At 51.2% G+C, this 15768-nt stretch overlaps 1 protein-coding gene across 4 annotated transcripts in view; it reads left to right on the top strand.

Annotated features, from left to right (window-relative positions):
• The window catches only part of LOC147110264 (uncharacterized), a 48160-nt gene extending 33105 nt beyond the window's left edge, over window positions 1-15055 (top strand). For all 4 annotated transcript variants that reach the window (XM_086000055.1, XM_086000052.1, XM_086000054.1 and 1 more), the window contains 4 exons: window positions 1772-1862; window positions 2995-3073; window positions 5161-5240; window positions 11741-15055. In XM_086000055.1, coding sequence (XP_085856181.1) covers window positions 1772-1862; window positions 2995-3073; window positions 5161-5240; window positions 11741-12695 — 1205 coding nt within the window. In that variant the 3' untranslated portion in view covers window positions 12696-15055. The remainder of the gene's footprint in view (window positions 1-1771; window positions 1863-2994; window positions 3074-5160; window positions 5241-11740) is intronic.
• Window positions 15056-15768: the final 713 nt, after the last annotated feature.

Genomic DNA, 15768 nt, shown 5'->3' with positions numbered 1-15768 from the left:
ATTTCCCCCACCCACCATCTCTCCTGAAAGGGATACAGATCCCTGCTCTGGTACCCCATCTGCGGGATCACAGACGAGCCCAATCCTGGTCATGTCCTGAAATCCACCCACGTTCAAGCAAGGGTGTTCGCTGACATACATTCAGGAGCAGGAATCCTGGCGATTCTCCCCCTGCTTAACCTCACGGTGCTGGGACCAGCTGGAGCACTCAAGCTGCTAACTCACCAGGGCCTGGATATCGAACTGGGACCAGAGCGGCCTGCAGGATTCATAGAAACATAGAAAAATAGGAGCAGGAGTCGGCCATTCAACCCTTCGAGCCTGCTCCGCCATTCAATATGGTCATGGCTCATCCTCTATCTCAATACCATATTCCCGCTCTCCCCATACCCTTTGATGCCTTTTGTGGCTAGAACACAGGTTCTAGTTCTACTCCAGAGACTTGAGCACAAAAATCTAGGCTGGCACTCCAGTGCAGTACTGAGGGAGCGCCGCACTGTCGGAGGGGCAGTACTGAGGGAGCGCCGCACTGTCGGAGGGGCAGTACTGAGGGAGCGCCGCACTGTCGGAGGGGCAGTACTGAGGGAGCGCCGCACTGTCGGAGGGGCAGTACTGAGGGAATGCCGCACTGTCGAAGGGGCAGTACTGAGGGAGCGCTGCACTGTCGGAGGGGCAGTACTGAGGGAGCGCTGCACTGTCGGAGGGGCAGTACTGAGGGAAAGCCGCACTGTCGGAGGTGCCGTCTTTCGGATGAGACATTTAACCGAGGTCCCGTCTGCCCTCTCAGGTGAACGTAAAAGATCCCATGGCCACTATTTCGAATAAGAGCAGGGGAGTTCTCCCCGGTGGCCTGTCCAATATTTATCCCTCAACCAACATAACAAAAACAGATTATCTGGTCATTATCGCATTGCTGTTTGTGGGAGCTTGCTGTGCGCAAATTGGCTGCCGCTTTTCCTACATTACAACAAAAAAAGTACTTCATTGGCTGTGGTGCGCTTTGGGACATCCGGTGGTGGTGAAAGGCGCTATTTAAATGCGAGTCTTTCTTTCACTGACTGGATAAACTCGCTCGGCCATCCTGTTTTGTGGTAATTTGCCCAAGCTCCCCCTCAAGGTGCCGTCACCAGTTCCAGCAGTCGGAGCATCGCCGCCCAACAGCAGAAGCTCTGGAAATTCAGGGCCAGTGTCGAGATTTGAGCATCGGGTAGACACGTGGTTGATGCAAAGTCGGAGAAAGGGATTTGGGAACAGGGCGGGTGCACAGGATCAGGATACGGAGCGAATGGAGCAGAAACAGCAAACCGCAATTGTAGAGGGAGCATTTCCCGAACGGACTTGCCTAAACCCCTTTGAGAATGGCCTTGTGGTTACCCACGCACAGACGTAAGTGGATCATTCCCAACAACAACTGCCGATTCCGTGGCGGCAAGAGAGAGAAGGCGTTTCCTGCTTAGTTAGTTAGAAATGAACAAGATACAACAAGTAACCTCTTTAGAAAGCCTTCTGAAGAGTGCTGAAGCTGGGAGGGGTGAGGAATCCGGTTACGAGTCAGCTCTCTGCCCAGTTTCCAAGTGTCACTGCTTCCTGAAACTAGCTGGGTGTGAGAGAAGTGCCCCAGGGTTCCCCCACCCCCCGCTCCGTTCAGTGGCCCAGTGTTGAGTATTTACAGTTGCCATCACTGATCCTCAGCATCTGTTCCAGTCGTGTCAGCTAGTCTCTCATGGTGATTTATTTGAATATGTTTTAATTTCTTGTCTTTTCCATTCAGATTCCTCTGACTTGATTTCACCCACATTAATTATCCTTGTGTGTGTCTTCATCCCTGTACCAGTGGCTCTCTGCTTCTTCGGCTTCAAGTTGTAAGTGTTTTTCAAACTGTAGATATAGAGTAAATCTCCCTCTCCACTGTCCCATCAAACACTCCCAGGGCAGGTACAGCACAGGTTAGATACAGAGTAAATCTCCCTCTCCACTGTCCCATCAAACACTCCCAGGGCAGGTACAGCATGGGTTAGATACAGAGTAAAGCTCCCTCTACACTGTCCCATCAAACACTCCCAGGGCAGGTACAGCACGGGTTAGATACAGGGTAAAGCTCCCTCTACACTGTCCCATCAAACACTCCCAGGGCAGGTACAGCACGGGTTAGATACAGAGTAAAGCTCCCTCTACACTGTCCCATCAAACACTCCCAGGGCAGGTACAGCACGGGTTAGATACAGAGTAAAGCTCCCTCTACACTGTCCCATCAAACACTCCCAGGGCAGGTACAGCATGGGTTAGATACAGAGTAAAGCTCCCTCTACACTGTCCCATCAAACCCTCCCAGGGCAGGTACAGCACGGGTTAGGTACAGAGTAAAGCTCCCTCTACACTGTCCCATCAAACACTCCCAGGGCAGGTACAGCACGGGTTAGGTACAGAGTAAAGCTCCCTCTACACTGTCCCATCAAACACTCCCAAGGCAGGTACAGCACGGGGTTAGATACAGAGTAAAGCTCCCTCTACACTGTCCCCATCAAACACTCCCAGGGCAGGTACAGCACGGGTTAGATACAGAGTAAAGCTCCCTCTACACTGTCCAGTGAGCCCTACAGAGCGAGGTTCCCTCCGCAGTTGGGGACACTGTTATCAGCCTCGGTGGTAGACGCAGGAATCAATCTCTCCTCCCCATTCCCGCCCCACAATTGCTGCATAATGCCCCCTGGTGGAAGCTTTTGGTTTGTGGGGTAAAATTAGAGGCACAAAAAAAAAGCCTCAAGGTTTTGTTGAGGCCACCATTGCAGCTCCAGAACTGGACACCAGGGGGTGCCCAAGAGCAGGACATCATTGGCTCGTCCCTCATTTCCCAAGCTCCTTGGGGTGGAGAGCGCCTGATATTTGATTGTCTCTATAGTAACGGCTGAGTCAGACCATGTACCGTGCCAGGGGGCGGTGAGGCCACCGCTACCGCGAGCGACTTCCTGGTTAATAAATGTCTTCTCTTCACAGAGTGAAGAAGAGCTGGTGGGAGAAGATTCCCTCACCGAAGGAGAGTGCCCTGTCCAAGCAAATCTTTAACAATTCCCAGGTATCAAAACAATTTGTTTACTTTTCAAATCTGTTTAGCTTCAAAATTTTACGGACTTTTCTGTACCACTTTGTATACAGGTCTCGAATAACAACCACATTCTACACCAATGACTACTAGCTCCTCCGTCACCCACACACAGTCTGTCCCACTCTCAGATACCAGCTCCTCCGTCACCCACACACAGTCTGTCCCACTCTCAGATACCAGCTCCTCCGTCACCCACACACAGCCTGTCCCACTCTCAGATACCAGCTCCTCCATCACCCACACACAGTCTGTCCCACTCCCAGATACCAGCTCCTCCGTCACCCACACACAGCCTGTCCCACTCTCAGATACCAGCTCCTCCGTCACCCACACACAGTCTGTCCCACTCTGATACCAGCTCCTCCGTCACCCACACACAGTCTGTCCCACTCTCAGATACCAGCTCCTCCATCACCCACACACAGTCTGTCCCACTCTCAGATACCAGCTCCTCCGTCACCCACACACAGCCTGTCCCACTCTCAGATACCAGCTCCTCCGTCACCCACACACAGCCTGTCCCACTCTCAGATACCAGCTCCTCCGTCACCCACACACAGCCTGTCCCACTCTCAGATACCAGCTCCTCCGTCACCCACACACAGCCTGTCCCACTCTCAGATACCAGCTCCTCCGTCACCCACACACAGTCTGTCCCACTCTCAGATACCAGCTCCTCCATCACCCCCACACAGCCTGTCCCACTCTCAGATACCAGCTCCTCCATCACCCACACACAGCCTGTCCCACTCTCAGATACCAGCTCCTCCATCACCCACACACAGCCTGTCCCACTCTCAGATACCAGCTCCTCCATCACCCACACACAGCCTGTCCCACTCTCAGATACCAGCTCCTCCATCACCCACACACAGCCTGTCCCACTCTCAGATACCAGCTCCTCCATCACCCACACACAGCCTGTCCCACTCTCAGATACCAGCTCCTCCGTCACCCACACACAGCCTGTCCCACTCTCAGATACCAGCTCCTCCGTCACCCACACACAGCCTGTCCCACTCTCAGATACCAGCTCCTCCGTCACCCACACACAGCCTGTCCCACTCTCAGATACCAGCTCCTCCGTCACCCACACACAGTCTGTCCCACTCTCAGATACCAGCTCCTCCATCACCCCCACACAGCCTGTCCCACTCTCAGATACCAGCTCCTCCATCACCCACACACAGCCTGTCCCACTCTCAGATACCAGCTCCTCCATCACCCACACACAGCCTGTCCCACTCTCAGATACCAGCTCCTCCATCACCCACACACAGCCTGTCCCACTCTCAGATACCAGCTCCTCCATCACCCACACACAGCCTGTCCCACTCTCAGATACCAGCTCCTCCATCACCCACACACAGCCTGTCCCACTCTCAGATACCAGCTCCTCCATCACCCACACACACAGCCTGTCCCACTCTCAGATACCAGCTCCTCCATCACCCCCACACAGCCTGTCCCACTCTCAGATACCAGCTCCTGCATCTCCCACACACAGCCAGTCCCACTCTCAGATACCAGCTCCTCCATCACCCACACACAGCCTGTCCCACTCTCAGATACCAGCTCCTCCATCGCCCACACACAGCCAGTCCCACTCTCAGATACCAGCTCCTCCATCACCCACACACAGCCTGTCCCACTCTCAGATACCAGCTCCTCCATCACCCACACGCAGCCTGTCCCACTCTCAGATACCAGCTCCTCCATCACCCACACACAGCCTGTCCCACTCTTGGATACCAGCTCCTCCATCACCCACACACAGCCCGCCCCACTCTCAGATTTTCCATCTCTAACATTGCTTTGAATTCAATAGTAAGACAATGGGAAGGAGCTGAGTGACTAGGATGGTGTACTTAGAGTTTAGGAACAATGAGTGAAGCATTCCAGGGACTCTTGGCCACAGTACTATCGATAAAATTGTGAGAATAGAGTTGTTTGTTGTAAGATCATCGGGGATAAGTTTAATAATGTTGTGATTTGTGTTTTGCCCCATTAACCCAGACTTTAAATCTAAAGAGAATGTTTGTTTTTTTCTGTACCAGAACCACGTCTGCGTTTTTAGTGAAAAGAAGTTTGATGACTGCAAAGTGGAGAAGGTTGAATGCACTGCGGAACCGCCATGGTGAGTAGGTTTAGCTCCTTAAACCATGAACCGAATCCCCGCCCCGGTAAGCTGGCGGTCCATTCAAATTACACCAATAGAACCTGTTTATAAAACTCCAGGGGGGAGAAATTGGGCGGAGTCACAAACGGGCGCCAACTCGCCTGGGCGCCGGATTTAGCGCAGCGTTTGGAGCAGTAGCGACCGCCGGAAATTCAGCTTGAGCGCCCCACGAGGGACACGGGGCGAGGCTCGGCTCGGCTCAAGGCGCTCCGCGTCCCTCTTAGGGCGCTGAAACTGAATATCGCAGCGCAACGTGCCGCAGCGCCACGCACTGCGGTACTGCAGGCCTTCCTCCCATTCTTAAGGGGGAGGGGCCTGCACCAGCGCGATCGGAGATCGCGAGTGCCGGCAAAAGAGCCCGGCACCGAGGAGAAGTGCCGGGCTCTCGGAAAACAGCCGGCACTGCCGCGGGGGGGGGGAGCAGGAGGCTGGGGACGGAGGTGCTGGCAGGCGGCCGCTGAAAAAAAACGGCCGCCCCGCACCTCCACCTTAATTTGCGCCACTACCGCCACAGGAAGGCCCCGTGAACCGGGCGCCGTTTGCGAACGGCGCTACAGAGGTGGGCGCGACCAAATATTGAGATTGGGGCGGTAGCGGGGCGCTGCGCACACCGATGACGTCATCGGAGGCGGTGCAGCGCAACAGGCTAACGCCGCCACTAGCGCCCCAGCTAAATATCGCGGGAGGCGTGGCCAGTGGCGCTAAAGCCATTGAGTGCCCTCTTTAGGCGCTAACTGGTGGTGCAGCCCACCGAATTTCTAGGCCTATCTCATTTGCACTTAAATCACCAAAGTAACCTTGAGCAGAATAATCCTAGATTAAACTGGCCAAGGTACAGGAAAAAATAAACTCTCTCTCGCCTTTACTCGCTATTCTCACACTTGCTCTGTCCTCCTATTTTATCGATCGTTCTATTGTCGTTGCTCCTCTGACCTTTCCTTTCATGCTCCTTCTAAGGTCCAGGTTCCCCTGTCCTGCACACTCTCCCTCTCTGCATCCTCACTAAGGTGAAATCCAGATTCATCGCACCATCTCCTCTCTAACTCAAACTTTCTCAGGGTCCCAGAACCATGAACCTCTTCTCCTCCCTTGGTCATTCCTTCAAGTGTCAGCAGTGGCTTAGTGGGCAGCACTCTCGCCTCGGAGTCTGAAGGTTGTGGATTCAGGTCCCACTTGAACACAAAACTCTAGGCCGACACTCCACTACAGTACTGAGGGAGCGCCGCACTGTCGGAGGGGCAGTACTGAGGGAGAGCTGCACTGTCGGAGGGGCAGTACTGAGGGAGTGCTGCACTGTCGGAGGGGCAGTACTGAGGGAGCGCCGCACTGTCGGAGGGGCAGTACTGAGGGAGAGCTGCACTGTCGGAGGGGCAGTACTGAGGGAGTGCTGCACTGTCGGAGGGGCAGTACTGAGGGAGCGCCGCACTGTCGGAGGGGCAGTACTGAGGGAGAGCTGCACTGTCGGAGGGGCAGTACTGAGGGAGAGCTGCACTGTCGGAGGGGCAGTACTGAGGGAGTGCTGCACTGTCGGAGGTGCCGTCTTTCGGATGAGAAGTTAAACCGAGGCCCCCTCTGCTCTCAGGTGGATGTAAAAGACCCCAGGGCACTATTTCGAAGAAGAGCAGGGGAGTTCTCCCCGGTGTCCTGGGGCCAATATTAATCCCTCAACCAACATCACTAAAACAGATGATCTGGTTATTATCGTGTTGCTGTTTGTGGGAGCTTGCTGTGCGTAAATTGCTTGCTGCATTTCCCACATTACAACAGTGACTGTTAAAAGTACTTCACTGGCAGTAAAGCGCTTTTGGACATCCTGTGGTGCGAAAGGTGCTATAAAATGCAAGTCTTTCTTTCTCGCCCTTGGTCCTTCACCTAGAGGTTTCTCAATAAAATAGAAACTAGAATCCGAGGTGTCGGTTCCACTTTTGTTGAAGCTCGGTCTGTGCAGTGTTTGGGTAGAGCTGTCCTCACTCAGCCCTGCCTGCGGGTGTGGCCTCGCTCACAGCCTGCCCTCAGTGTGGTTACTTATAGCTCCGAACGCAAACAGAAGTCACACATTTGGCACAACAGTTGCTCAATAGTCAGAGAGACCATGGGCTCGATTTTGTCAATGGGGAGCTTTTGGAGGCGGGTCTCCCACTTTTTGGGTTGTAGTCCCGCCTCCATCGACTTGTGGCCAACCCACGTAATTTTCCCTTGATTGACCTTGTTAAGCCCCGCCCAGCGGGCTCAGCAGGCCAATTAAGGGGCACCTGGTTACAGGTGACGTCAGTGATTGACATTTCATCTGTCAAGAGCTTTTGACAGATGAAAAATCAGCGTTTGACGGCTCTCGAGCCATCCTTTGTTCCTTAACCTGCCCCATTATCATCTCCTCTTGCCTTGAATGTCTCTCAATGTCTCTCAACCGCTCCTGCCTTCTATCCTATCACAGACCTTCCTTTTGTTCTTTCATCCCCTCCCCCATTTCCCAGCCGCATAACTTTAAAAATCTGTTCCATTTCCTGCTTTTTTTCCAGTTCTGACGAAAGGTCATCGACCTGAAACGTTAACTCTGTTTCTCTCTCCACGGATGCTGCCTGACCCGCTGAGTATCTCCGGCATTTTCTGCTGTTATTGTCTGCAGGGAAATGCTTTCTGATAAAGCTTTGTTTGTTTGGGGCTGTGGGGGAGGAGCAGAGCTGAAGGAAGAGATTCCCATCTCACTGCGCTGCTCTTTAAAATTCATTCCTGGGATGTGGGCGTCGCTGGCAAGGCCGGCATTTATTGCCCATCCCTAGTTGCCTTCGAGGTGAGCCGCCTTCTTGAACCGCTGCAGTCCGTGTGGTGAAGGTGCTCCCACAGTGCTGTTAGGGAGGGAGTTCCAGGATTTTGACCCAGTGACGATGAAGGATCGATGATATACTTCCAAGTCACGATGATGTGTGACTTGGAGGGGAACTTGGAGGTGGTGGTGTTCCCATGCGCTTGCTGCCCTTGTCCTTCTAGCTGGTTGAGGTCGCGGGTTTGGGAGGTGCTGTAGATATTAATTTGTGTGTTTGTCAAGAAATGAGAACATTTCATAAATAGCTTGGATCTTCAAACTGTAATGGCAGGTCGGAGGAGGTCTGGGTCAGCATCGTGTCCTTTCACCTCCGGGGCCTGAGTTTTGAACCCAGCCCACGGTGAAGGTCTCCTTCCTGTCTCCACTGTGAAGCTTCCCAAGTGAAACCTATCATGTTAGTTGACATTCAATGGCATTACCATCGCCAAATCCCCCACTATCAACATCCTGGGGGTCACCATTAACCAGAAATGTAACTGGATCAGCCACATAAATACTGTGGCAACAAGAGCAGGTCAGAGGCTGGGTATTCTGCGGCGAGTGTCTCACCACCTGACTCCCCAAAGCCTTTCCACCATCTACAAAGCACAAGTCAGGAGTGTGATGGAATACTCTCCACTTGCCTGGATGAGTGCAGCTCCAACAACACTCAAGAAGATCGACGCAATCCAGGACAAAGCAGCCCACTTGATTGGCACCCCATCCACCACCTTAAACATTCACTCCCTCCACCACTGGCGCACCGTGGCTGCAGTGTGTACCATCTACAAGGCTTCTTCGGCAGCACCTTCCAAACCTGCGACCTCTACCACCTAGAAGGACAAGGGCAGCAGGCGCATGGGAACACCGCCACCTCCAAGTTCCCCTCTTGCTGCAGTTGTACAGGGCCTTGGTGAGACCACACCTTGAGTATTGTGTGCAGTTTTGGTTGCCTTATCTGAGGAAGGATGTTCTTGCCATGGAGGATGTGCAGCAAAGATTCACCAGTCTGATACCTGGGATGGCAGGAATGACGTATGAGGAGAGATTGGGTCGATTGGGCTTATATTCGCTGGAGTTCAGAAGAATGAGAGGGGATCTCATTGAAACTTATAAAATTCTAACAGGGCTAGACAGACTAGATGCAGGAAGGATGTTCCCGATGGCAGGGGAGTCCAGAACCAGGGGTCATAGAAACATAGAAGATAGGAGCAGGAGTAGGCCATTCGGCCCCTCGAGCCTGCTCCGCCATTCAATGCGATCATGGCTGATCATCCAAATCCAGTACCCTGTCCCTGCTTTCTCCCCATACCCCTTGATCCCTTTAGCCTTGAGAAATATATCCAACTCCTTCTTGAATATATTTAATGACTTGGCCTCTACTGCCTTCTGTGGTAGAGAATTCCACAGGTTCACCACTCTCTGGGTGAAGAAATTCCTCCTCATCTCAGTCCTAAATGGCTTATCCCTTATCCTTAGACTGTGACCCCTGGTTCTGGACTCCCCGGCCATCGGGAACATCCTTCCTGCATCTAGTCTGTCCAGTCCTGTTAGAATTTTATAAGTTTCAATGAGATCCCCTCTCATTCTTCTAAACTCCAGCGAGTACAAGCCCAATCGACCCAATCTCTCCTCATATGTCATTCCTGCCATCCCAGGTATCAGCCTGGTGAATCTTCGCTGAACTCCTTCCATGGCAAGAACATCTTTCCTCAGATAAGGCGACCAAAACTGCTCACACTACTCCAGATGTGGTCTCACCAAGGCCCTGTACAACTGCAGCAAGACATCCTTGTTCCTGTACTCAAACCCTCTCGCTACAAAGGCCAACATACCATTTGCCTTCTTAACCGCCTGCTGCACCTGCATGCTTACCTTCAGCGACTGGTGCACAAGGACACCCAGGTCTCGTTGCACTTCCCCTTCTCCCAATCTATTGCCATTCAGATAATCTGCCTTCCTGTTTTTGCTACCAAAGTGGATAACCTCATTTATCCACATTATACTGCATCTGCCATGCTTCTGCCCAATCACCCAACCTGTCCAAATCATCCTGGAGTTTCTCGGCATCCTCCTCACAGCACACACGCCCACCCAGCTTTGTGTCGTCTGCAGATTTGGAGATATTACATCTAGTTCCCTTGTCTAGATCATTAATATATATTGTGAATATTTGGGGTCCTAGGACCGATCCCTGCGGTACCCCACTAGTCACTGCCTGCCACTCGGAAAAAGACCCGTTTATTCCAACTCTTTGCTTTCTGTCTGCCAACCAGTTCTCTATCCAAGTCAGTACCTTGCCCCCAATCCCATGTGCCTTAACTTTACACGCTAATCTCTTATGCGGGACTTTATCGAAAGCCTTCTGAAAGTCCAAATACACCACATCTACTGGTTCTCCCTTATCTATTTTACCAGTTACATCTTCAAAAAATTCCAGTAGATTAGTCAAGCACGATTTACTCTTTGTAAATCCATGTTGACTTTGTCCGATCCTGTCACTGTTTTCCAAGTGCTCTGCTATTACATCTTTTATAATGGACTCTAGCATTTTCCCCAATTCCGATGTCAGGCTTACCGGTCTGTAATTCCCCGTTTTCTCTCTACCACCTTTTTGGAATAGTGGGGTAACATTAGCTACCCTCCAATCCATGGGTACTGTTCCAGATTCCATCGAATGTTGGAAGATTATCAGCAATGCATCTACTATTTCTAGGACCACTTCCTTAAGTACCCTAGGATGTAGATTATCAGGCCCTGGGGATTTATCGGCCTTCAATCCCATCAATTTCCTTAACACCATTTCCCTACAAATACTGATTTCTTTCAGTTCCTCCCTTTCATCAGACCCTATGTTCCCTGATATCTCTGGGATAAGGGGTAAGCCATTTAGGACTGAGATGAGGAGGAATTTCTTCACCCAGAGAGTGGTGAACCTGTGGAATTCTCTACCACAGAGGGCGGTGGAGGCCAATTCATTAAATATCTTCAAGAAGGAGTTAGATATATTTCTTGAGGCTAAAGGGATCAAGGGATATGGGGAGAAGGCAGGGACAGGGTACTGAATTTGGATGATCAGCCATGATCTCGTTGAATGGTGGAGCAGGCTCGAAGGGCCGAATGGCCTACTCCTGCTCCTATCTTCAATGTTTCTATAAGTCTCACACCATCCTGACTTAGAAGTATATCGTCGATCCTTCATCGCCACTCGGTCAAAGTCCTGGAACACCCTCCCGAACAGCACTGTGGGAGCACCTTCACCACACGGACTGCAGCGGTTCAGGAAGGCGGCTCACCACCACCTTCTCAAGGGCAACTAGGGATGGGCAATAAACACCAGCCTTGCCAGCGACGCCCAGATCTCGGGAATGAATTAAAAAAAAGATACTAAAGCACAAAACACTCGGCAGGTTTGACACTAACTCCAACAGAACTCCGTCTCACTGGGAGAAGCTGGCAGGGGATCTGGTTCAGTGAGGCCCTGGGTCATCGGATCGACACCTACCTGGCCTGAGGCGGCACTGTGCTGGGCAGTCGTCCCCATAGCTGCCGGGTAAGGGGGAGCTGCTTATTTTGTAACCTAGGAAATGAATCTGAACAGTTCAAAGTCCAAATAAATTAGTAACTTTTCGCTTATCTGTTCCATGTGTTTCAGGGAGAAGGAGAGGACTGAAAGTGCCGGTGGCCAGTCTGGTTCAGTGAGCTTCAGCTTCCCGCCCCCTCAACACTTGCTGGAGGTCTCCGGGTCCAACGGGAAATTCGCCTTCCCTCAGTTCCCAGGCTTCGGTTTCCCGGTGCTGGCGGATTCCTTGTCCCCTTTCCCGCTGCCCTTTGACGATTTGTCTCCGAGTCCCTTGGGCGGGCCGGGATACTCCTTATTCAACAGTGTGGCCAAGGCCCGATGGGCCAGGGAAGAGGAAGGGTACCAGCCATTCACGCCCGATGCCGATGGACACTCGCCCCTAACACTCAGCACCTATTCGCTGAGCCCAGGTGCTGGCAGTCAGGGGAATGCACCGTGCGAGCCCAACACCTACCGGCCTTTCAGCGGCTGTGTGTCTGCGCCCGGAGCCAGGGCAGCGCAGAGCGGCGGGGAGCCCGGAGCCCCGCACAGCTTGGAGCCAATGCAGCCACACCGGGGGTCCAGCGACGCCGAGTCTGCCCTTTACTTGCCTTCGGATAAACTGACATTCACATCAAGCAGCGAGGCGATGTCAGACTGGCAATGGGGTAAAGCTCCGCACGCTTTCACCCTGGGCGCTGGCACTGACCTCACCATGGATCCCTTCCCGATGTTCCCTGAAAGCCTTCAGTCCTGGAGCTTCCCATTGAGTGCTGAGGAAGAGCTGGAGAGCTGGCAGCCCCCCTCCACCCTTGGCTCACACCTGCCCTCACAGCACTGCTGCCCAGAGCTGGAACCAGGCACTCCAGCTAACACACTGTCACAGAGCCCGCTGAAATACATTGTGATCCCAGAGGATGTCAAGGCCGACCTGGGCGAGCTGACACCCTACATGAAACTCTCCCTGCTCAATGTGCTAGCAACCGATAAAAGGCGGGCAGCCGAGACAATTCACCCCCGAACCAAACAGACTCATCTTAAATGTTAAGAGAAACATTTTAAAAGTGGAATAAATGCTGGGGAGATTTGTCACCTGTATTTAGAAATGCGCTATTTAAAAATTAAACTTACAGCCAAAATCTTAAAACTGCAAGGGGAGAGTTTACCCTCAGTGGGAGTCTGACTGTGCCAATAATGCAGCCTCACTGCAGAAACAGATCTCCTCGGAGATCGCAACAGCTTGTCCCTCGTATGAGGGAGAGAAAGAGTGAATGAGGGAGGGTGTGTGGCAGGGGAGGCAATGAGTGAGGGAAGCAAGTGTGTGAGTGAGTGAGTTTGGGAGGGAGTCCCGCCCACTGACCCGGAGTCCCGCCCACTGACCCGGAGTCCCGCCCACTGACCCTACGTTCTGGTAAATTGAGTGAGTGATTCGGTACTGAGCCCAATGAGCCGGAAATGTGTGGAATCCCTGCGCTGGGCTCAATGAACTGAATGTCCTGCCTCAGGTCACATCACCCATGTGTCATTACAGATACCAGTGCCGCTGTCAAATACTCCCAGGGCAGCTGTAACGGGGACCTGGCTTAAACATGGGCAGCAATAGAAACTAAACATTCCAGCTACAATGTATTCAGGAGGGATAGGGAAGGAAAAAAGACAGGAGGGGGGCAGTATTGATCAAGGATAATATTAGAGTTCTACAGAGGGATGGTATACTAGAGGGTTCAAAGACTGAATCTATTTGGTTCCAGTTAAGGAATGGAAAAGGAGCTGTTACATTGCTGGGTGTTTACTATAAACCCCCAAATAGTGAGAAGGAGATAGAGGAGCAAATCTGAAGGCAAATTTCAGTGAAATGTAAAAGTAATAGAGCAGTAATAGTCGGGGACTTCAAATACCCGAATATAGACTGAGGACAAACAGAGTAAAGGGCAAGGAGGGGAAGAATTCCTAAAATGTGTTCAGGAGAACTTTTTTAATCCATCTGTTTCCAGCCCAAGGAGGAAGGAGGCAGTGCTGGATCTAGTTCCGGGGAATGAATGAAGGGCAAGTGGAGTGTGTTGCAGTGGGAGAGCATCTGGGTAATAGTGATCTTAATATAATTAGGTTTAAAGTAGCTATGAAAAGGGACAAAGAAAAATCAAAAGTGAAAATATCCAACTGGAAGAGAGACAATTTCAGTGATTTGAGAAGGGATCTAGCACAGGTGGACTGGAAACAAAGATTGGCCAGGGAATCAGTAAATGAGCAATGGCAGGCCTTCAAGGCGGAGACAGTTCGGGTACAAACCAAGCATATTCCCGTAAGGAGGAAAGATGAAGCATCCAAAGCTGGAGCTCCCTGGATGACAAAGGAAATAGAGGTTAGAATAAATCAGAAAAAGGAGGTTTATGACGCATGTCACGTACAGAATACAATCAAAACCAGGCAGAATACAGAAAGTGCAGGAGGAATTGTAAAAAGATACAAGAAGGGCAAAGAGCGAGTTTGAGAAAAGATTAGCGGGTAACAGAAAAGGGAACCCAAAAACCTTTTATAAACATATAAAATGTAAAAGGACAGTTAAAGGACCAGTGGGGCCGATTAGGGACAAGAAAGAAATCTTCCTGTGGAGACAGATGGCATGACTGAGGGACTGAATGAGGACTTTGCATCTGTTCACAAAAAAAGAGGATGAAGATAATGTCGGAATAGAGGAGGGGGAGCAGAAATATTGGATAGGATAAAAATAGATTGAAAGCGGGTTCTAAATAGGTAGGCATCACTCAAAGTTAACAAGTCACCTGGTGCTAGGTTACTGAGGGAAGCGAGGGTGGAGATAGCAGAAGCTCTGACCACAATCTTTCAATCCTTCTTGGATATGGGAGTGGTGCCAGAGGACTAGAGGGTTGCAAATGTACATTTCTGAGTTTCGTGTCATCTGCAAACTCTGAAATTATGCCCTGTATACCCAAATCCAGGTCATCAATATATATCAAAAAGAGCAGTGGCCCCAAGACAGACCCCTGGGGGACACCACTGCACACTTCCCCTCAGTCTGAAAAACAACCGTTCACAACTACTCTCCACTTCCGTCCCTGAGCCAGTGCTGTACCCTCACTGTCCATTTAAATCCATGTGCTTTAATTTTGAGAACAAGATTTGACTGACAAATCTATCAGGATGTGTAAAGCATGGAACGAATAATAGCTAATACTAAAACAGAACGACATTGGGAAAAATTGACATAAAACAGTCGTTGTGAGAATGGAGACGTCTGAATTCGATGAGCTCTGATCAGCTGAGCACTTTGCTGTGAATGTGTGGAATCTCCAGGATAAAAAGACATAAATGCTGTTGTGAGGTGTATGTTTAATTATTGTCCATAATAGATATATTCTTAATAAATCTGGCAATCTCTCCCTGTAATATTCTGAAACGAATTATTTTGTAAAAATCCTCCCTCTACACTGTCCCATCAAACACTCCCAGGGCAGGTACAGCACAGGTCAGATACAGAGTAAAGCTACCTCTACACTGTCCCATCAAACACCCCCAGGGCAGGTACAGCACAGGGTTAGATACAGAGTAAAGCTGCCTCTACACTGTCCCATCAAACACTCCCAGGGAAAGTACAGCACAGGTTAGATACAGAGTAAAGCTCCCTCTACACTGTCCCATCAAACACTCCCAGGGCAGGTACAGCACGGGTTAGATACAGAGGAAAGCTCGCTCTACACTGTCCCATCAAACACTCCCAGGGCAGGTACAGCACGGGGTTAGAAACAGGGTAACGCTCCCTCTACACTGTTGCATCAAACAATCCCAGGGCAGGTACAGCACGTGTTAGATACAGAGTAAAGCTCCCACGACACTGTCTCATCAAACACTCCCAGGGCAGGTATAGCACGGGTGAGATACAGAGTAAAGCTCCCTCTACACTGTCCCATCAAACATTCCCAGGGCAGGTACAGCACGGGTTAGATACAGAGTAGAGCTCCCTCTACACTGTCCCATCAAACACTCCCAGGGCAGGTACAGCACAGATTAGATACAGAGTTACGCTCCCTCTACACTGTCCCATCAAACACTCCCAGGGCATGTACAGCACGGGTTAGATACAGAGTAAAGCTCCCTCTACA

The sequence above is a fragment of the Somniosus microcephalus genome, chromosome 11, assembly GCF_052327205.1.
Source record: "Somniosus microcephalus isolate GS21.2 chromosome 11, FLI_Smic_1.0, whole genome shotgun sequence".
Lineage (NCBI taxonomy): Eukaryota > Metazoa > Chordata > Chondrichthyes > Squaliformes > Somniosidae > Somniosus > Somniosus microcephalus.
The sequence above is the reverse complement of the archived record's forward strand: the minus strand, read 5'-3'. Positions and strand labels throughout refer to the sequence as shown.